At 58.7% G+C, this 17,532-nt stretch overlaps 2 protein-coding genes across 5 annotated transcripts; both read left to right on the forward strand.

Annotated features, from left to right (window-relative positions):
* The first annotated feature begins 1,456 nt into the window (after nt 1-1,456).
* SBK3 (SH3 domain binding kinase family member 3) lies at nt 1,457-5,399 on the forward strand. The gene is made up of 4 exons (XM_042969991.1): nt 1,457-1,501; nt 2,038-2,188; nt 2,701-2,903; nt 4,606-5,399. Exons 1-4 carry the CDS (start codon nt 1,457-1,459, stop codon nt 5,302-5,304), a joined length of 1,098 nt encoding a protein of 365 aa, XP_042825925.1. The 3' UTR covers nt 5,305-5,399.
* Nucleotides 5,400-7,466: 2,067 nt separating this feature from the next.
* Nucleotides 7,467-12,268, forward strand: SBK2 (SH3 domain binding kinase family member 2). Of its 4 annotated transcripts, none has more exons than XM_042969172.1 (5): nt 7,467-7,535; nt 8,040-8,192; nt 8,528-8,782; nt 10,611-10,813; nt 11,189-12,268. In XM_042969172.1, exons 3-5 carry the CDS (start codon nt 8,530-8,532, stop codon nt 11,780-11,782), a joined length of 1,050 nt encoding a protein of 349 aa, XP_042825106.1. In that variant the 5' UTR covers nt 7,467-7,535; nt 8,040-8,192; nt 8,528-8,529; the 3' UTR covers nt 11,783-12,268. The 4 variants fall into 4 exon arrangements, with proteins under 4 accessions (XP_042825106.1, XP_042825108.1, XP_042825109.1 ...); XM_042969173.1 differs by having other exon boundaries at nt 7,508-7,535; nt 8,057-8,192; XM_042969174.1 differs by lacking the exon at nt 8,040-8,192 and having other exon boundaries at nt 7,473-7,535.
* Nucleotides 12,269-17,532: the final 5,264 nt, after the last annotated feature.

The following is a 17,532-nucleotide window of genomic DNA, read 5'->3' on the forward strand; positions in this document are numbered from 1 at the left end:
GGGGGCAGGACTCCTGGGTCTGAGGGAGGAGGGGCTGGGTTCTGGACAACCTGGTCTGAGGGAGGAGGGGCTGGGGGCAGGACTCCTGGGTCTGAGGGAAGAGAAGCCAGGACTCCTAGGTCTGAGGGAGGAGGAGACTAGGGGCCTGGAGTCCTGGGTCTGAGGGAGGAGGGGCTGGGTTCTGGACAACCTGGTCTGAGGGAGGAGGGTCTGGAGTCTGGACTCCTGGGTCTGAAGGAGGAGGGACTGGGGGCCTGGACTCCTGGGTTTGAGGAAGGAGGGTCTGGGTGCCTGGACTTCTGGGTCTGAGGGAGGAGGGGGTTGCGGGGTCTGGACTCCTGGGTCTGAGGGAGGAGGGTTTGGAGTCTGGACTCCTGGGTCTGAGGGAGGAGGGGCTGGGAGCCTGGACTCCTAGTCTGAGGGAGGAGGGACTGGGGGCCTGGACTCCTGGTCTGAGGGAGGAGGGACTGGGGGCCTGGACTCCTGGTCTGAGGGAGGAGGAGGCTGAGGGTCTGAACTCCTCCTGGTCTGAGGGAGGAGGGGGCTGGGGACTCAGTATTAAAGAACGGGACTTTGGGAATGGTCTCTCTGGTTCCTGGAGGCCAGACCCCCATCCCATGGAGGAAGACAGAATGCACGGAGCTCTGGATATCCCATCCCAAGTAAGGTATGTGAAGGGGCCTGTCTCCCCTTTTCCCACTGCCCTCAGGCCTGGCCCTTGGGGGTTCACAATACGTTTTGTCCCCTCTGTCCTGGGACCAGAGCCCAGAGTCCAAGCTGGTCTAAGTTTGGAAGGGGGAGGGAGGGGGGCAGCGGGTCAGAGGGGGTGAGGGAGGGGTGTGGGGGGGACAGGATGTCTCTGAGCTGTCACACACACCCCTGTCCCGGGCTCAGAGAAAGGGAGGGACAAAGGCTCTGAGAGAGAGAGTCAGGAACAAAGGCAGGAGGAGTGAGACAGAGAGACACTCGGGAGAGCAGGCCAGAGTGAGGCCGAGCGGGAGAACAGAAAAGTAGAGACAGGGAAGAACGGGGGGCCACGGAGTGTGGACTATCCTGAATGACAGACAGTGGGGACAACAGTGGGGACGAGAGAAGGGACAGGGAGACCCACCCTGAGGCCTGAGAGCCGGGACAGGGAGGGAGGAGAGAGAGACTGAGAAAGATAATCACACAGAAGCAACGATACTGCGAGGTCAGAGAGGGCAAGGAGGTTTGAGAGGGAGAGAGAGGTCGACAGGATAATACAGACGGACACACAGAGACCAGGGCCGACAAGGAGGCAAAAGTCGGGCGGAGGATGTCCCAGAAATCCTGACCAGGCAGGGGGAGATCGAGACAGGCCCTTTGACACGGGCTCTAGATCTCAGCTCTGCTGGGCCTGTGGGGCCGGTGGGGCTCTCCGGACCCAGACAGGAGGTGCTTGCTCAAGGGCCAGCTGACACCAGGGGACCCTGACATGGAGCTAAGGGACCCCGAGAACCATGAGGATGGGGACCCAGAGGTGAGAGCCGGGAGACGAGGGAAAGGCAGACAGAGATGCAGAAAAACAGAGTCGGAGATAGACACGCGGAGGGACAGTGAGCAGACACAGAGAGCAATGGAAGAGACCGGGAAACAGAAACATCAGAGACCCAGAATGACGCAAACCCAAGGATACACAGCAAGACCGAGGCTGCCAGGGAAATAGGCTCAGAAAGAAAGAACAAAGCACTGGATGAGGAGGATGGAGAGAGAATCGGGTGGGGTGGGGGTTGTGTCGGCTGAGGGCGCAGTCCCAACCTGGGCGGGGGGGCTCCTGGTGGTTCCCACTGATGGAGGTGGGCAGGGTCTCCGAGACAATCACCCTTAACCCCGCTAGGACGCAAAAACAGGTGGCCCTAAGGCCAGTGAGTCATTATGACTCATCCTCCTCCCCGGGGACAATGACCCTATAACCCTGGCACCCCACATCAGCCCTGGGCTGGGCCTCCAATTTCCCCCACTGCTCTCAGTGGGCCCCAGACTCACCCCCTCCCCACTTCTACTCCTCTCCTACAGGAGGACACAGCTACGGCCCTCCAACGGCTTGTGGAGCTGACAGCCACTAGGGTGACCCCACTGAGAAATCTGCGTGTTCAGTACCGCCTCATCCGAAAGCTTGGCTCTGGCTCCTATGGCCGCGTACTCCTTGCCCGGCCTCGCCAAGGAGGTGAGTTGGACCACCAAAGGGCAGACCCTAGAACTTCCCCATAATAGGGTTCTCAGAAGCCACTGAGACAAGGAGCATCCTCAGGAGATGATGGGAGCCCTTCATCTGGATGGGGGTTCTCAGAAAGTTAAGAGCTCTTTGGTCCTCCAATAAACAGAGCTCATCCAAAGAAGGTAAGAGACTTTCCTGAGGCCACGCAGCAAGGCAGGAAGGCAGCTTGGATTGGAACTCAAGTCACCACGTCCCCTACTTTATTCGAGACAAAACTGAGGCTCAGAGAGGGTAAGACCGTTGTGCAAGGCCACACAGAGCAGGAAGAGTCCTCAGGGAAGGCCACCTTCAACCCCTACTTCATACAAGGACAAACTGGAAGCACAGAGAGGTCAGACACTGCCACTCTTGTTTTTGCACATGAAACATCTGAGGCTCAGAGAGGTTAGGCAGTTTGCCTAAGGCCCCACAGCAAAGATCAGGGCTCCCTGAGTTCCCTTCCGCACCCATTTCCCCGGCAGGTCCTGCTGTGGCCCTGAAGCTCCTGCGTCGAGACATGGTCCTGAGAACCACCTTTCTGAGAGAGTTCTGTGTGGGCCGCTGTGTCTCATCACACCCAGGCTTACTCCAGACCCTAGCAGGACCCCTGCAGACCCCCCGACACTTTGCCTTTGCCCAGGAGTATGCACCATATGGAGACCTCAGCGGGATGCTGCAGGAACGGGTGAGGCAGGTTGGGGACAAAGGTCGGGACTGCTTATCCCATGTACAATTCTGTCCCTAACCCACTCCTATCACCAATCCTGACACCCAAATCTGTCTTCAAGCTCGCTCTGTCCTAAGCCCCCAGACAACCTCCTTATTTCTAATTGTCAGTGCAATCCCATGCCTAACTCTAACCTTAAGCCACCCGACCACTCAACGCAAGTTTGCACGGGCAGGGGTTGGATTTGGGGTTGGGGATGAAGTTAGGGGTGGGATTTTAATTGGCACTGGGGTTGGGAGTGTGGGAGTGGGTGAAGTTGGGTGGGTTGAGTTTATGTTTGATTATAGAATGGTAATGGGTGTGAAAAGTATTGATGGGGTTGCAGAGTGAGACAGGGATGGGTAAGGATAGGTATACAGACTGAGTTGGAGATGGGCTGTACTGAGGTTTCCTCTGGTGAGGAGACCAGGTCAGGACTGAATCCATGAGATTCTGGGGGCACGTGAGTTTGAAGATTAGAGTGAGACCATCTTTAAGAATAGATTTTGGATTTGAGATCGGGCTGGAGATAAACAGATGGAAAAAGAGAAGGGAGGGAGACAGATGAATGGATGGATGGATGGATGGGTGGATGGATGGATGGCTGGAAAGATGCATGGATGAAAAGATGGGTGGGTGGAAAGATCGGTGGGTGGGAGGATGGATGGATTGAAGGATGGATGGGTGGATGGATGGACGGACGGATGGACGGATGGATGGATGGGTGGGTGGGTGGGTGGATGGATGGATTGAAGGATGGATGGGTGGATGGATGGACGGATGGACGGATGGATGGATGGACGGACGGACGGACGGATGGATGGGTGGGTGGGTGGATGAATGGATTGAAGGATGGATGGGTGGATGGATGGACGGACGGACGGATGGACGGATGGATGGATGGATGGATGGATGGGTGGGTGGGTGGGTGGATGGATGGATGGACGGATAGATGGATGGGTGGGTGGATGGATGGATGGACGGATGGACAGATGGATGGACGGACGGATGGATGGACAGATGGACGGATGGATGGATGGACGGATGGACGGACGGATGGATGGATGGGTGGATGGTAGATACATGGAAGGAAGCAAGGAAGAATGGATGGATTTTGGTTATTAAATATTTGAATAAATCACTGGATTGCTGACTTGCTGGTGGGAAGGATGTTAAGCAGAAACCCTGCTGTGTAGAATGTTGACTGGATGAGAGGTTGGATGGATGGATTGCTGACTAGCTGCCCGGCTAGCTTGATAGATAGATTTCTCAATTGACTGATGAAATAAACTGACTTTAGATTGGGGTCTGAGTTAGATACAGGATCTAAATTAGTAGGGACTAAGATTAGGATAAAATATGAGATTTGGGTTCCCATTGGAGATCTGGGTGGTAGGGCTAGAGGAGATAAGAAATGTAAGGAGTGGGTCTGAGTATCAGGGTTAGGAGAAACCTTGGTGGAAGCTAAAAGAGCTTCTGGTTCAGTCTGGGGTTCCAGTGACGACATACGTGGGGGTTAGAGTGCAGGGCGGCTGCAGATTGTGGCTGAGGATAATCTGGAGAAGGTGTTAGGGGTGCGGTGGAGACACTAGAGGTAGCCACTGGTCTGAGGTTCTGAATTCTTGAACCCCAAGAACCAAAATAAAGAAGGAGCCTGACTTTCATCTCTCCTTGACCGCAGGGCCTCCCAGAGCTGCTGGTGAAGAGGGTGGTGGCCCAGCTAGCCGGAGCCCTAGACTTCCTCCATGGCCGGGGGCTGGTCCACGCGGATGTCAAGCCAGACAACGTGCTGGTCTTTGACCCTGTCTGCAGCCGTGTGGCCCTAGGTGACCTAGGTCTGACCCGGCCCGAGGGCAGTCCAACCCCTGCCCCACCAGGGCCGCTGCCCTCCGCCCCGCCCGAGCTCTGCCTCTTGCTGCCACCTGACACCCTGCCCCTGCGCCCAGCGGTGGACTCCTGGGGCCTGGGGGTGCTTCTCTTCTGCGCTGCCACTGCCTGTTTCCCTTGGGATGTGGCACTGGCCCCTGACCCCGAGTTCGAGGCCTTTGCTGGCTGGCTGACCACCAGGCCCCAGCCGCCTCAACCACCCCCCCCTTGGGACCAGTTTGCTCCCCCAGCTCTGGCATTGCTCCAGGGGCTTCTAGACCTGGATCCCGAGACTAGGAGCCCCCCGCTGGCTGTCCTGGACTTCTTGGGGGATGACTGGGGGTTAGAGAGGAACAGAGAGGGGTCTGGGGGCTTGGGGGACATGTCTGGTGAAGATGGGGAGGAGGAGGAAGAGGGGGGAGCAAGCCTGGAAGAGGGGACAGAGGAGGAAGAGGAGGAGGAGGAGGAGGGCAAAGGTGGCAGGAGGATGGGGACAGATGGGGAAGCTCCCTGACCAGGTGACTGAGACAGGTGGCCACAGCCTGGGCCAGAGGCCCCTCCCGCAGCCTCCCTCCCCCAACCCTGGCCACCTGGATGGAGACAGCTGCTCCCGGGAGGATAGGGATGGAACATACCGCATCTCACCCTGCTGAGGGCTGGACTGGGGCGCACAATCTCCCTCTCAGCTGAGGACCCGGGAGCCCGAGACCCAGCCCCTCCTCCCTCAGACCCGGGAGTCTAGGCCCTCAGCCCCTCTTCCTTCTGTCCTGAATGTGTCTTCTTGAAGGAAGGCACTGTTTCTGCAGACGCATTTCTGCAGTGCAGGGACATGCTGAATCCTCATCATGGACTTCTGATGGGGTCACTCATCCCCACCAAGACCCGGTTGACGCTCACTGTCCCTGTCACTAAATCTGGGCTTTCAGGATCTGACTGAAACCTGATGATGGACACCTCATCTCCTTCTCCCATTTCCCGGGGCTCTGGGTGACATATTAGGGAAGTCACTCATTCTTTCTGGACCTAAATACGCACACACACACACACACACACACACACACACACACTTCCTGCAGCTACTTCTTGCGTCCTCCCCAAGAATGCCGTTGTCACAGCTCAGTGCCTCCAAGAAGTGGACCTCTCCCCAGGCCCTCTCCAGCCTCGGGAACTTTTATCCGGGTGACCTGTGTCTCCCATCTTTTTCGGCCTCACCTCTTGTACTGTCCAGGATGGACTTGTTTTTGGTTTTCTTTTTGTTTTCCGTTTCGACATCCTTTCCGCTCCCACATGGCGAGCGCCCTGCGCCGGCTCCCTACGAGCACAGAGCACCAAGGTGTGTGACTGTCCCAGGCGTGTGGACCTCAGAGCCGTCCATGTGGAGGGCCACAGCTGCTTTGGAAGACCGTGCATTCACCTGGGCCAGGCTGGGAGCCGTGTGCCCCACGACGCACACGCAGGCACACGTACCCCTTGCTTATGATGCTTCACACCTGCAGGGCAGGGGCTGCGTGCATCTGGCCCCGGCACCCGGCAGAGTCAGGAACGGGAACTGCTCCCTCCACGGGAATCTGTCCCTCGTGCCTTCTAGACTTAAACACGTGGGTCCACCAAGCACAGTGTGGTGTCCTGGATTGGACCCGGGGACAGCGTAAGGTTGTTGGCGGAGGCGTCTGAGTGATGATTTCTTTGTTTGGACAAATGTGGGGTCGTTGGCTGTGTCAGATATCAACCTGGTGGGGAGCGGCGGACGGCCCGGCAGTTCTCAGCACCATCTTTCAGGCTGTTCTGGAAATCTAAAGTTATTGTGAAATAAAGGTTTATTAAAAAAAAAAAAAAAATGAAGTGAGTCCACAGTGGTCCTCTTGCTGTAAACCTGGCGAGGAGATGTGACATCCCAGGCCCCCGGCCCCTCCTCCCTCAGACCCTGGAGATTCTGCCTACCCCCTCCCTCCAACTTTAAAGTCTTCGGACTCAGAACGCAGACCTCCCCTCCCCTCCCCTCCCCTCCCTTCCCTTCCCAGTTGCTCCACCACCTGCTTCCCCTCTGCCCCAAGTCTGAGATCATCTCTCACTGCATCGTTCTGGAATCTCGTTGTCTCATCCTTTCCCCAAACAGGACCCCAGTGTCTCATCCCCTGGACACCCCTCACCAAACACTTGTGTCTGACCTGTCAATGGGGCATTGATGGGGCAGCTGGGTGGGGTCAAGGCAGGGGCAAGCTAGAGAAATGATGTCATCCTCTACAGTGGCCCGGACTCCTGGGTCTGAGGGAGGGGGCACTGGGGTCCTAGAGTCCTGGGTCTGAGGGAGGAGGATCTGAGGGAGGAGGGGCTGGGGGCCTGAGCTTCTGGGTCTGAGGGAGGAGGGGCTGGTGGCCTGGACTCCTGGATCTGAGGGAGGAGGCGAATGGGAGCCCGGACTCCTGGGTCTGAGGGAGGATGCGCTGGGGGCCTGGGCTCCCAGGTCTGAGGGAGGAGGGGCTGGAGCCTGGACTCCCAGGTCTGAGGGAGGAGGGGGCTGGGGGCCTGGGTCTGGGACACATTTCTGACAGCAGCCAGTTCTAGGAGTCAACACACGATGTCGCTCTGGCCCCAGTGGGGTAGAAGGGGCGGGGCCAGGGGCGGGGCCTACGACCCCCTAGGTGGGGGCGGGGTCTGCTCCCGGGCAGGCCTCTGCTGGCATGGGATCTAGTGCTGGGCACTGACCACAGCAGGCAGCGAAGGGTCGGGCAAGCTTTGGAGAAGGTGAGGCTTGGAGGCCGGAGCCCAGGTCAGGAGGAGGCAAGGGTTAAGCCGCGTGAGGTGGGCAGCACCTGATAGTGAAGCCGGGCAGTTGGCCACAGTCCTAGATCCCTCAGAGGGCCGGGGCTGAACTTTGAGGCCGTAGGGTGGTTGAGTGTTAGGGAAAGAGAGTCTGGGAGTCAAAAGATGTGTGAGACATACAAGGTTCAGGAGAGGGGTGGGCTGGTGGTCCAGACTCCCGGTCTGAGGGAGGAGGGAGCTGGGGGGGGGGGGTCTGGACTCCTGGGTCTGAGGGAGGAGGTGCTGGAGGGACTGGAGTCCTGGGTCTGAGCGGGGAGGAGGGTGGTGGCCTGGAGTCCTGGGTCTGAGGGAGGAGAGGAGAGGGAGCCTGGAGTCCTGAATCTGAGGGAGGAGGGACTGGGGGCCAGGACTCCTGGGTCTGAGAGAGGAGGAGTAAGGTCAGAGCTGGACCCCAGGCGTCTCAAGGACTTGGGGACTTCTCCCAAGTGCTTGCTCCCATCCAGGTCCCAGTGTCCCCACGGCTCGGAGTGCGCAGCCGCCCTCCCCAGCCCCTGGAGGCAGAGAACACCTGTTTGCTCTTAGGCGAAAGAGGCTACTCATCCACCCCCAGGGCCCAAGTCTGTTTGCTTTGGAAACAAGGTGGGGGGTGTCTCGAGTTATCTGGTTCATCTTTCACCCTTGGGCCATTGGGTGGCGCAGGGATGTGGGGGCAGGGGCAAGAGATATCTGTGACCTTAGGCTTGACCTCACCCCAACCCGCAACTGGTCTCCCCACTCCTCAGATGCGGCTAATGAAGAGAGAGACTGAGTCACAGTGGGAAGTGCCAATGAGCCCCTAGCCCCAGGAGTCTAGACGCCCCCCTAGCCCCCTCCTCCCTCAGGCCCAGGAGGCCAGACTCGCAGCCCCTCGTCCCGTGGGCCCCAGGTCTAGCAGGACCTCGGCCCTGGGTCACTGTCTCTACTCTGCCCTGCAGAGATGCCCGGCAAACAGTCAGATGAGGAACAGGTGGAGACGGGGGCTGCGGAGAACTTGGCCGAGGAGGACCTAGGGGGCCTCACGGCAGAGGAGCTCCGGCAGGGCCAGGAGGCAGCCCTGGAGCTAGAGGACATGATGGCGCTAAGTGCCCAGACCCTGGTCCGAGCCGAGGTGGACGAGCTTTACCAGCAAGTGCGTCCCCTGGGCCAGGGCCGCTTCGGCCGGGTCCTGCTGGTCACCCATCGCCAGAAAGGTACCAGGGCCTGGAGACAGATACTGGAGGGGCAGAGGGTGGCGGACTGGGCCCCGGCATAAGCTAGCCGAGGCCGGGGAGTCCGTAAACATGAACCAAGCGTTGCCTCTGCCCCTTCCGGGCTGTGTGTTCTTGGGAAGTTCCCTACCCTCTCTGAGCCTCGGCCTCCTCCTTCGGGAATGCGGGTGATGATTCCTTCTCTGGAAAGACTGTGTTTTTCTCTGAGCATATGTCAATGGCTCGAGTTGCCGGTAAGAAAGGGGAGCAAGACAGAGTCCCTCCCTCTGGCGCTCACATGTGGCCAGCTTAGCGGTCGCCATGGGGATGATGCGGACTCATGCCGTCTGCCAGGTACTTAGCAAGGCTGGTGCACAGTGGGCCTGCAGGGCACACTGCCCCCACCCCCTGTCTGTTACCTTTCTGCCAGTGTGCACACATCCTCTGTCCTTCCCCTGAAACAGGGACAGTATGGATGGACTCAGAGTCGGTGTCAATTCGGGCTTCCAAGGCCACCTTGGGGGCTCTGCCCTGTCCTGGGTGGTTGCTGCCTGGAAGCCAGAGATCAATCTGAGTCAGCCCTGCCTTCAAGGAGGAGCTCCAGGACGGATAGGGACAGAGACAGTACTGGCGTGCTTGGGCGGCCCAGACAAGGCCCCGCGGACTAGGGCGGCTGAAAACATAGGGATTTGTTTGCTCACACCTGTGGGGGCCGGAAGTCCGAGACCCTGGTGTGGGCAGACTCAGTCTCCTCCGAGGCCTCTCTCCTTGGCTTGCACACGGCCGTCTTCTCCCAGTGTCCTCACATGTGCGTGTCTCTGTCCAGCTTCCTCCTTTTATAGGGACGCCAGTCGCGGTGGACTGTGACCTCATTTTACCTCTTCAAGACCCTATCTCCAAATACAGTTATGTTCTGTGAAACTGGGAATGAGGACCCCGACGTCAGGATTTGGGGAGGGGGGTGCACGGTTCAGCCCATGACGGAGAGACAGGCAGACAGAGATGCAGACGTGAGTCGTCGCAGAACGTCGAGGCACCGGCAGTAATGGGGATGTGGGGGGCGGGCACTGCTTCATTCGACCTTCTGGGTGCCCGCCCCACGCTGGGAGGCAGTGGGGGCATCAAGGTAGAGACACAGAGCCCCTGAGGGCTCACGGCGCAGAGCGAGCGCAGAGGGACGGGTGCCATCAAAATAGAAGGTGGCATGTGCCATGATGGCGGGAATCCAGGGTACTTGCAGACGGTCAGAAAAGGCGCTGCTGCATCCGGCTGGGGGGTGGGAAGAGAATGGTCAGCATTTTAGGTGAGGAGGTGACCTCTCTCCATCACGCATGACCTCCTGATGCAGGAGGTTGGGCCCTCACGGCTGCTGGGGAATCAAAAAATGGAAGTCACCAGAGTTCCTGGCTTCGGGGAACTTCGTTCCAGGAAATGGCTTGCATGGGTGACAACCTCCTTAGGATTCTTCCTTGATCAGATCGATTCCCCAGTGCAGGACGTCTTTTCTCCCACTGCCTTCGACGTGGCTTTTGTGCCCGGGGTTTTGTTGGGATGAGGGGCTTTGCAAACTCGGTCATGTGAGGTTCTGAGTTCGGTCTACGGGGCTCCCCTCCGTCCGCTCTGAGACAGCGGGGCAGAAACTCACCGAATGCCTGCATTATTACGGTCATTACCGCTGGCAATGTTTTCGTGGCCATCTGGGGCGGGCAGGGTAGGGAGGCAGGGATTGGAAGACACGGCGACGGCATGTGGGGACGAGTCTGGGCTGAGGGGCTGGCAAGGTGACCCTGGGCTCTCACACTCCTTCCACACCTGTCTCTGCTGCCCCCAGGCACTACCCTGGCCCTGAAGGAACTCCCAAAGGCCTCCACGTCTCTCCGCGGCTTCCTGTATGAGTTCTGCGTGGGCCTCTCGCTGGGCACACATTCGGCCATAGTAGCGGCCTACGGCATCGGCATCGAGTCCGCCACCTCCTACAGCTTCCTGACGGAGCCTGTCCTGTGTGGGGACCTCATCACCTTCATCCAGCCCAAGGTGGGTAGGTAGACCCCGAGCAGGCCTCCGAGGGTCCCTCTGGGGCTCAGGAGTGCGCTCACTGAGTTGGGCTTCACCCAGCCTCACTGTAGCCCTCGAGGCCCCTCATGGAGCCTCCCTGGAGGAGAGAGAACCCACACTATCCCCCACTGAGATTCACCGGCCCTCATGGACTCACCCCAGGCCTCACTCGGTTTCACTGAGCCTCATGGGGGTCACATGAGCCCTCACGGGGTCACACTAGGGCCCCCTGGGCCCATCGGGGTCACACGCTGGGCCTCACCGTGGCAGACTTATCTGAGGTCGTGCATTCTCCGGGGTGTCCCTGGGGCTGGGCGGGGCGGGGCGGAGGGCCTTGACGCCGGTCCCCCGCAGGTGGGCCTCCCGCAGCCGGCCGTACAGCGCTGCGCGGCTCAGCTGGCCTCAGCCCTGGAGCACATCCACTCCCGCGGCCTGGTGTACCGGGACGTCAAGCCCGAGAACGTGCTGGTGTGCGACCCTGCCTGCCAGCGGGTCAAACTGACCGACTTCGGCCACACGCGGCCCCGCGGGACCCTGCTGCGCCTGACCGGGCCGCCCATCCCTTACACGGCCCCCGAGCTCTGCTGCCCCCCGCCCCTCCCCGAGGGCCTGCCCATCCAGCCTGCCCTGGACGCCTGGGCGCTGGGGGTCCTGCTCTTCTGCCTCCTCACCGGCTACTTCCCCTGGGACCAGCCCCTGGCCGAGGCCGACCCCTTCTATGACGACTTCCTCATCTGGCAGGCGTCCGGCCAGCCCGAGGACCGTCCTCAGCCCTGGTTCGGCCTGACGCTGGCGGCGGACAGTCTCCTGTGGGGGCTGCTGGATCCTCGCCCCCGCAAGAGGAGCCCCGTGGGCTCCGTCCAGGACTACCTGGGGCGTCCCTGGAGGCAGCGGGAGGGGGAGGCTGAGGAGGTGGACGAGGGGGACGGACAGGAGGACGGAGAGTGAGCGGGCACAGCCTGAGCCCACCTTCCTGCAGAGACTCTCGAAGGGAGCCGGGTGGGCCCCACATCCTGAGGTCTCCTCCGCCTTCACGGGGTGGCTTGTGGCTTCCCTCTCACCTCTTTGCCCCTCTCGGCCTTCCTTTCCTCCTGCGTGGGCATTCCGTGTCCCTCGCGTGGCCTGGGGGGCCTCCGTGTCACCGTCGCCATCTGCCCCGGGGCTTTGGCAAACGCCGTTGCCTTTGCCTGTGGTCTCGTGGCTCATTTCCTCACCTCCCGCTCCTCAGTGAAGCCCCCCACCCCCCCACCGGGCAGCCGCATGTCTTGACTCTCTGCCCCCCTTCCCTCTGTGACATACACGTGGGTCTGTGTCCTGCTGGGGGACAGGGGTCCAGCCTGTCCTGGGGGGGGTCCCCCACGTAGCTGTCGCTGTCCTGGCCCATAGCAAGGGGCGGGGAATGCGTGTTCAATAAACGAACCCGTCTGGTTTGTGTCCCTGTCTTCCTGCCCCGTCTTTCTCTCCTCCCAGGCTGGGCTTCACTTACTCCCGCTGCCCTGTTCTTCTGCCTGCACACCAGGCTGTCGCCCTCTTGATAATGTGTCCTCTCTTCTCTCACCCAACTTCATCTGGCACCTAGGTCTCCATGATGCTGTTGGTCTGTCACCTTGGGAAAGAGAAGGGCAATGCACATGCCGGACCGTGTTGTCAGGAAGAGAGAGAGAGAGGGAGGGAGGGAGAGACGGAAAGAATGGCAGAAAACGGTCCCGTGTGGCCGTGCTGCGTGCCAGAGGCCAGCCGCACGCATGTCTGTGAGTGAGCCTACTTCTGCAAGGACCTGTGTGTGAGCAGAGGCACTGAGTGTCAGAGCCATCCGTGGATAGGAGCCTGAGCTGGCCTGGAGCGTGGCCGTGAATGTCTGAGCCCGTGGGGGGGGGGGGGCGGGAGACGGTGAGGGCGTGACTGTGTCTCTGTGGATGATGTGATTGTGTTGCGAGTGTCCGAGCATCTGAGCCTGTGTGTGAGGGGACTGGGTGGAAGTTTGCACGCACCTTGCTCCGTGCGTGTGGACGTCGGGCCTGTTTGTGTGTCCGCGAGACCTTGAGTATGTGTGTGTGGAGCAGGAGGAAAGTCACCCAGGCGCCACTGCCAGTCACCGGCCGGGCCCCTCTCTCCTTCACACCTTCCCCCCTCCACCCAGGCCCCTTCTTGGCAGCTGCCCTGTTTGCAAACACTCTGTCTTCCTCTCCTCGCCCTCTTTGGCCACCAGCCCAGAGCAAGGCTACAACTCAGAGCTGGATCGTGTGTCACTCTCTCCCAGGCCCTCACCACCCCCTCCAGTGCCCCTGCTGTGGCCTCAAGGCGCTACATGGGCAGGGGGTGGGGTTTGGGGTGACCCCCAAAGCCCTTCAATCTAGGTTCAATCCAGAGGACTAGGGACATGGCCCCTGTCCCAGGCAACCCAGGTGAGCTTACTGGAGTAGGGGACCACTGGAGAGAACCAGACAGGGAGGTAGATAAGTGGCGGCGGGGGGGGGTGAGTGGGGGGGGAGGGGGGGGCATGATCAGGACCTCCTGCCATCTTATCCGTGAATCTGAAATAGCCTGAGCCATCAGGCCAAGAATGTGTCCCAAAGTAGCTGGAGGTGGCTGGGGCAGGGTGGAGCCTGGTAAAAGGGGAGTGGAGATAGGAGGGGCAGGCAGGCCCCCCCACCCCGACCGGGCATGGCAGAGGGTGTTAATTGGTGGCAGCAGCTGAGGATTAACTGGAAGTGATAATCACCCAGTCGGGGGCCCCAGGGCAGGGGAGGGGGACCAAGATTCCCAGGAAAGGCCTGAAAGGGGCAGGGGCAGTGCTAATTAATATTAGTTACTTATTAAATAAAACTTAATACTGATCATAAACCTTAACAGTGAAGAAGCCATGCTCCTCGAGCAGCAGCGCCCCCCCCCCCCCCGCCCGCTGCAGACACATCTGCCCGCTCGCTAGGACCCTCCCCATTTCACAGGTAGGAGCCACAGGGGCAGCCAGGGCAGCCAAGGTAGCACCTTGGGGGCAGGGGCAGGGGCGGAGCCAGGAGTCAAACCCAGATTGCATCTTCAGGCTGTCAGCACCAAAAGGGTCCCGCACAGCAGGCTGGGGTTTGTGTGAGCGTGAGTCAGCGTGAGGGAGTGTGTGTGGGTATACGTGTGTGCGTGAGTGTGCATGGGGGCTTGTGTGAGTGTATGCCTGTGGCTGTGAGGCAGACACTCTTTCCTGGGAGGACACGGGCTTTGGGGGTCGGGAGTAAATGATGGAGATAGAAATGGGAGGTCACAGGAGCCTCCAGACCCACTGACACGTGTTGATGAGGACGTGGAAAAGTTGGGCCCCCGTGCCATGCTGGCGAGATGTGACACAGTGCAGCCACTGTGGACAACAGTCAGCAGTTCCTCAAAACATTAAACACAGAATTACCACGTGGCCCGGCAATTCCACTCCTAGTATGTGCCCACGGGAAACGAAAACGTGCGTCCACACAGATACTAACAGCAACGTTACTCACAAGAGCCAAAAAGCGGAAACCACCGAAATGTCCATCAGCAGATGAGTGGATGAACAAAATGTGGTCCATCCATACTCTGGAACATTACTTGGCCATGAAAAGGGACAAAGGGAGCACTGATACATGCCACAGCGTGGACGGACCTCACAAACACCACGGGAAGAGACAGGCCAGTCGTGGAAGATGATCCATCGTAGGATTCCGTTGTGGAAATGTCCAGAATAGGCCAATCGACAGAGGAGGAAATACTGGTGGTTGCTGAGGGTGGGGCTGTTGGGGGACAATGGGAAACAGCCACTAAGGGGCACAGCGTTTCTTCTTGGGGGTGGTGATGGTGGTGGACACGTTCTAGAATTAGATCGTGGTATGTGTTGTACAATTCTCTATGTTAAAAGCCACTGAATTGTACACGGAGAAAGGGTGAATTTTATGACATGTAAATTTCATCTCAATGAGATGAAAAACAACAACAAACAAAACACCACAAAACAGGCTTTTCCCAGGTTCTCATGCCTTGATCGGTTTTCTTTCCTTCTCCGGCCCCTGAATCCCCATTAAAGAGAAAGGAAAAAGCCCTTCTGTCTTTGCAGTAGCTCTGAATTAATCACAAACCAAGCCCTTAAATTCAGGACCCACTTCCTACTCCTCCTCCGATTTACAGAAAAGACAGTTGAGGCCCCTATAGGGAACACCCTACTTTCCAAAGAGCCTGAATTCCATCCCAGCTCTGGCCTGATTCCACAGTCTTTGTTCTTAAAACCCACCCAGCAATTCTAACGTGTTCCCCGGGCCTGTGGCCACGAAGGACATTCTGCCCCCCACCAGCTGGGGAACCCCAAGCTTGCAAGCTGGGTCATGTGGGTGTCCGGTGCAAAGTGAAAATGTGGAGTTTCTCGTTTAAAAAAAAAAAAAAGTATTTCTGTCCTCTCTCTCTCTCTCTGCATGGGGATACTGGCTGGTAGATCCTCACGGGGATGGGACCAGGATCCAGCCACCAGAACCCATTAGGGAAGTGACTTGGCCTGAGCCCAGGCTCGTGCTTCACTGTCCCATCCACCTCACTTACAAAACACAAAACGAAAACTCATGAGGAACGTCAGGACGGTTGCCGCAGAGAATCAAACCCTTGCGGCCGCACCCAACCTGCACCCTGCTCGCATGGAGGAGGGGGGGGGGTTGCCTCGGGCCAGAGCAGGGCCAGCAGAGAAGCCTCTAGAAACAAGCTCTTTGGCAGTAGTCTTCGCAGTTCGGTGCCACACAGATATGCAAATGGCCTGGGCCATCCTTCTCACACATGAAGGCTGCCAGCCATGAATCACCTGCCTCCCTGTTACAACCCGGATTCTGATCTGGTGGGTCTGAGGCGGTGCTGGTGAGCCCCATGCCACCAGAGCACGGGTCACACTTGCTGGTGCAAGGGACACAACTCGAGAGTACTGATCCTGCACCCTAGCTGAACTCTTACTAACACCAATCATTTGTGCACTGGATTCTTTGGGGTTTTCTACACGGACTGTCATTATTGCCCACAGGAAAGGATAGATCTGTGTCTCTCTGTCCGCCCTTTGTGTGATTAAGGAAGTCCCCTCTTCTCCGACTCTGCTAAGAGTGTATGTGTGTAAACCGTGAATGGGTGTTGAATTTTATCAGATGTTTTTTCTGCATCAGTTGACCTTGCTAGGCCTCTGCAGCTACTGTTCTGGGCCTGGTGCAAGCTGGCGGGCACAGCAGAGGGCTCAGCCGTCCCGTGGGAGGTGTCCAGGTCAGGGCCAGCAGTAGGTGGAGGCTGGCCATCCACCCTGGCCTTGGGCCCCGGGGCCAGATGTTTGGGCTTAGCTGCCTGGCCAAGCAGGGATAGAGTGACCGGATAATTAAGCACTCGCCTCTTTGGGGCTGGCAGAAGGCAGCAGAGGGTGGAGGGACCTTGGGCCAGAGTCCCCTCCCCAACCTCAGCCCACTGACGGGGGAGCCCGAAGCCTAAAACCCCGTGGGGCCCTCTGGGGGGGACCCAGAGTTGGGGTGCACCTGCTCCAATCTACAAATGGGAAAGCAGACCTTTTGCCTCCAAGTTGGTGTGCAGTCCTGTGAGCCCCTAACTACCCAGGAGGGAAGGGGAAGGCAGGCAGAGGCCCCCCCTCAGCCCCCTCCTAGTTTGCCAGTCAGCAGTTCTGTAAGTCTGGGGCTTAATGAGACCCAGGGAACAGAATTCTCCGCGTGCTCCTTCGCCTGTTGACGGGGGCAGAGAGTCCATCTATCAGGACCCCCAGACATTATCCCTCCCCACCCCCAACAAGTAACTGGACCCCGCTGGCCTTTGCAGGACTGTGGGGGCGCCAGCTCCATGACCTTCCAACACCTCTGAGCCAGGCTCCCAACCGGGGAGAGGAGGAGGAGGGAACCGTCTCCTGCCTGAGGCCACAGGAGCCGAATCAGAGCTGGATCTCTCAAGACGGTCCCCAGTTTACAAGCCGAGACCGAGAGAGGGGAAGGGGCGCACCCAAGGTCACTCAGAGAGGGGCCATCATGGGAGTCCTAACCCGGAGCCCCAGGCCAATGTCAAAGCAGGCGAGTATGCATTGTATTATTCTGGGTTTGAGTTCCTACTCTGCTGTGTGGCCTTAGGCAAAGAGCTTGCCCTCTCTGAGCTTCAGTGTCCTTTGTGAAATGAGGATCGAGTTCCTCCTGCAAAGGGCTGTGGTGAGGATGGAATGTTGTGTGTTAAGAGGGCACACTGGGTCAGGCACACAGAAGTGCATTCAGAAAGGGATCGTGATTATTCTTGTTAACTGAGCACATGATGTGCCGAGCTCTGTCCTAGCCCACACTACCTCATCTAATCCCCACAACCACCACCTCCCCAAAGGCAGACACTATGACTATCTCTGTGCACCAGTGAAGAGGTGGAGAAAGTTCCCTTTCAGAGAAAGGAAACAAACCACCAGAGTCCCATCGCCTGGTCACGGTCTCGAGTCCAGGATACTCTGACTTATGAGCAAGAACCCTGGGTCAGACAAGCCTGGGTCCCAGTCATGGCTCCATTAGGTATGCCCTGAATGACCCGGGCCCTCAGTGCCCTGATCCGTAAAAAACGGGATACGTACAATAACAGCTATCCCAGAACGAGCACTTAATCAAGAGCCAGGCCCTGTGTTATCCACACTTACATATGCATTAATTTATCATTTAATCGGCACAGCAACCCATAAGGTGTGT

Source organism: Panthera tigris, chromosome E2, assembly GCF_018350195.1.
Source record: "Panthera tigris isolate Pti1 chromosome E2, P.tigris_Pti1_mat1.1, whole genome shotgun sequence".
In the NCBI taxonomy this organism is placed as follows: Eukaryota; Metazoa; Chordata; class Mammalia; order Carnivora; family Felidae; genus Panthera; species Panthera tigris.